General features: G+C 41.7%; 1 protein-coding gene across 1 annotated transcript in view; it reads left to right on the plus strand.

The window, feature by feature from the left end:
• Window positions 1–2,384, plus strand: part of afmid (arylformamidase) — a 44,484-nt gene that overhangs the window by 17,958 nt on the left and 24,142 nt on the right. The window contains exon 4 of the mRNA XM_055653858.1: window positions 1,409–1,513. Coding sequence (XP_055509833.1) covers window positions 1,409–1,513 — 105 coding nt within the window. The remainder of the gene's footprint in view (window positions 1–1,408; window positions 1,514–2,384) is intronic.

Raw genomic sequence — 2,384 nt, forward strand, 5'->3', positions numbered from 1 at the left:
TATTTTTAGAGATACAGGGTGGAAACTGTCCTTTGGTCCACGTCGACCAGCGATCACCCGCACACTAGTTCTATCCTATACAATGGGGACAATTTACAGAAGCCAATTAACCTAAATACCTGCACACCTTCGGATGTGTGGGAAGAAACCAGGGCACCTGAAGAAAACCCACACGGTCACAGGGAGAATGCACAAAATCTGCACAGACTGCGCCAGTTGTCAGGATCAAACCCAGTTCTCTGACACTGTAAGGCACCAACACTACCACTGCTCCACCATGCCGCCTGGTTTGTTTCTGTAGAGTAGTCAACAGCAGAGAAAAGATTTTTGACTTCCTTAGTTTATTTTATTTAATATTGTTAGTTCCTTTACCAAATCTCCTGCAGTTTCTTAGAATGACGCTGATATTATTATTATTACATTACATTCGTGGGTTTTCACCAAATACGATTTGAGCATTTTCTTCAGTGTAATTGGTATCAGGTTGAAGGCATTGCTGGCAAGACCATACCTATTGTAGGTGGTCATTTAGGGAACACTCCATACCTGTGGATCAGTCACCTGTAGGCCAAATAGGATTGCCAGCATCGTACATTGGCTGGGTTATCCTGGATCACATATGATCTCCTTAACCTCGAATTAAGACAGCTAGGCAAATTGGAAATTGGCTGAGTGAAGTCGTTCAAGAAGAAAGGGTGAGCAGATAGGACCTACATTCATGGAATTTTTAAGAATGAGAGATGATCTTGTTGAAACGTATAAGATTGTGGCAGGTTGGACAAGGTGGGTGTTGCGAGTGATGGGAGATAAGGGATTGTCCATTTCAGGTGCAGATGAAGAAGAATTTCTTCCCTCAGAAGGTCATGACTCTTTGGAATTAGTTTAATTTAGAAATACAGCATGGAAACAGGCCCTTTGGCCCACCGTGTCCATACCGACCAGCAGTCATCCATACACTAATTCTATCCTACGCACCAGGAACAATACACAGAAGCCAATTAAACTACAATCTCACACGTCTTTGCTACTTTGCTAGTAGGTTAATTGGCTTCGGTAAATTGTCCCGAGTAGAATGTGTAGGATAGTGCCAGTGTATGGGGTGATTGCAGGTCCACCTACACTGGAAAAGAGAGGTGGGCCAAAAGGCTTGTTTCTGCGCTGTATCTCTAAAGTTTAAGGTCCACGTATCCTCCTCACAGCTCACCAAACCAATTTCCGGGTATCCACATGTGGGGACTCTACCGCACACTTCCCTCCAGTCTGAAAAGCATCCTTTCACTAATTATTATTACTTAATTTTGATCAAATTATTGAGAAAAAATCTGAATTTATTAAGTTGTAGAATTGAGCCATTTAGCGTAAACAGAATGAGTGAAAGAATAGAAATGTTCCTTTTATTACCCTTCAGGCACCATGAAAGGTCGCAATGAAGCTCATACAAAGTTAGATGAAGCCTACGGACAAGGGGAATGTGAGAAGTTAGACATATATCTCCCTCCAACCCCATCAACAGGTTTGTCCAGCAACATATTCCAACAGTAGAGTTATCTTAGTGCATTCTTATTAAATACCCAGTGTAATAAAAAGGAACTGCAAATGCTGCAAAGATAGGCACAAAATGCTGGAGTAACTCAATGGGTCAGGCATCATTTTGTGTCTATCTTTATCAAATGCCTGCTGTTGTCGTTTTTATAAATCATGCTATGACTTTGTGGGCATGAATGTGTCATGAACTGTGTATCGTGAACTGCATTTACAAAGCCATCTTTTAGCTGCCAATTTTTTCCACTCGCCTCTTCTGACGTAAGATCATAAGTAATAGGAGCAGAGTTAGGCCATTTGGCCCAAGTATACTCCGCCATTCAATCATGGCTAATCTATCTCAAGGTTTCAAGGTCAGTTTATTGTCACATGTACCAATTAAGGTACAGTGAAATTCGAATTACCATAGAGCCATACTAAAAAAAAAGCAACTAGACACACAACTACATAAAAGGTAACATAAACATCCACCACAGCGGATTCCACACATTCTTCACTGTGATGGAACACAGTCTTTAACCAGAGACCGTGAGCTCCGTGATGCCAAAAGTCCGCAGGCCCCCGCGGTGGAGCTCTCGACATTGGTCTCCAGCAAAGGCCGCCAACCTCTTGATGTTAGGCCCAATGCGGATGAAGATACGATACGGAAATAAATCACATCTCCGTCGAGGTAAGATATTTTAAAAGATTTCCCCAACTCCCCCCCACATAAAACAAGCTAAATAACACTAAAAACATACATTTAACACATAAAAACAAACAACAAAGAAGGAAGGGACAGACTGTTGGCGGGGTAATATTAAATATTAGAGGACATGGCTTTAAAGTGAGAGCAAAGTTTA

Source organism: Leucoraja erinacea, chromosome 23 (assembly GCF_028641065.1).
Source record: "Leucoraja erinacea ecotype New England chromosome 23, Leri_hhj_1, whole genome shotgun sequence".
Lineage (NCBI taxonomy): Eukaryota > Metazoa > Chordata > Chondrichthyes > Rajiformes > Rajidae > Leucoraja > Leucoraja erinaceus.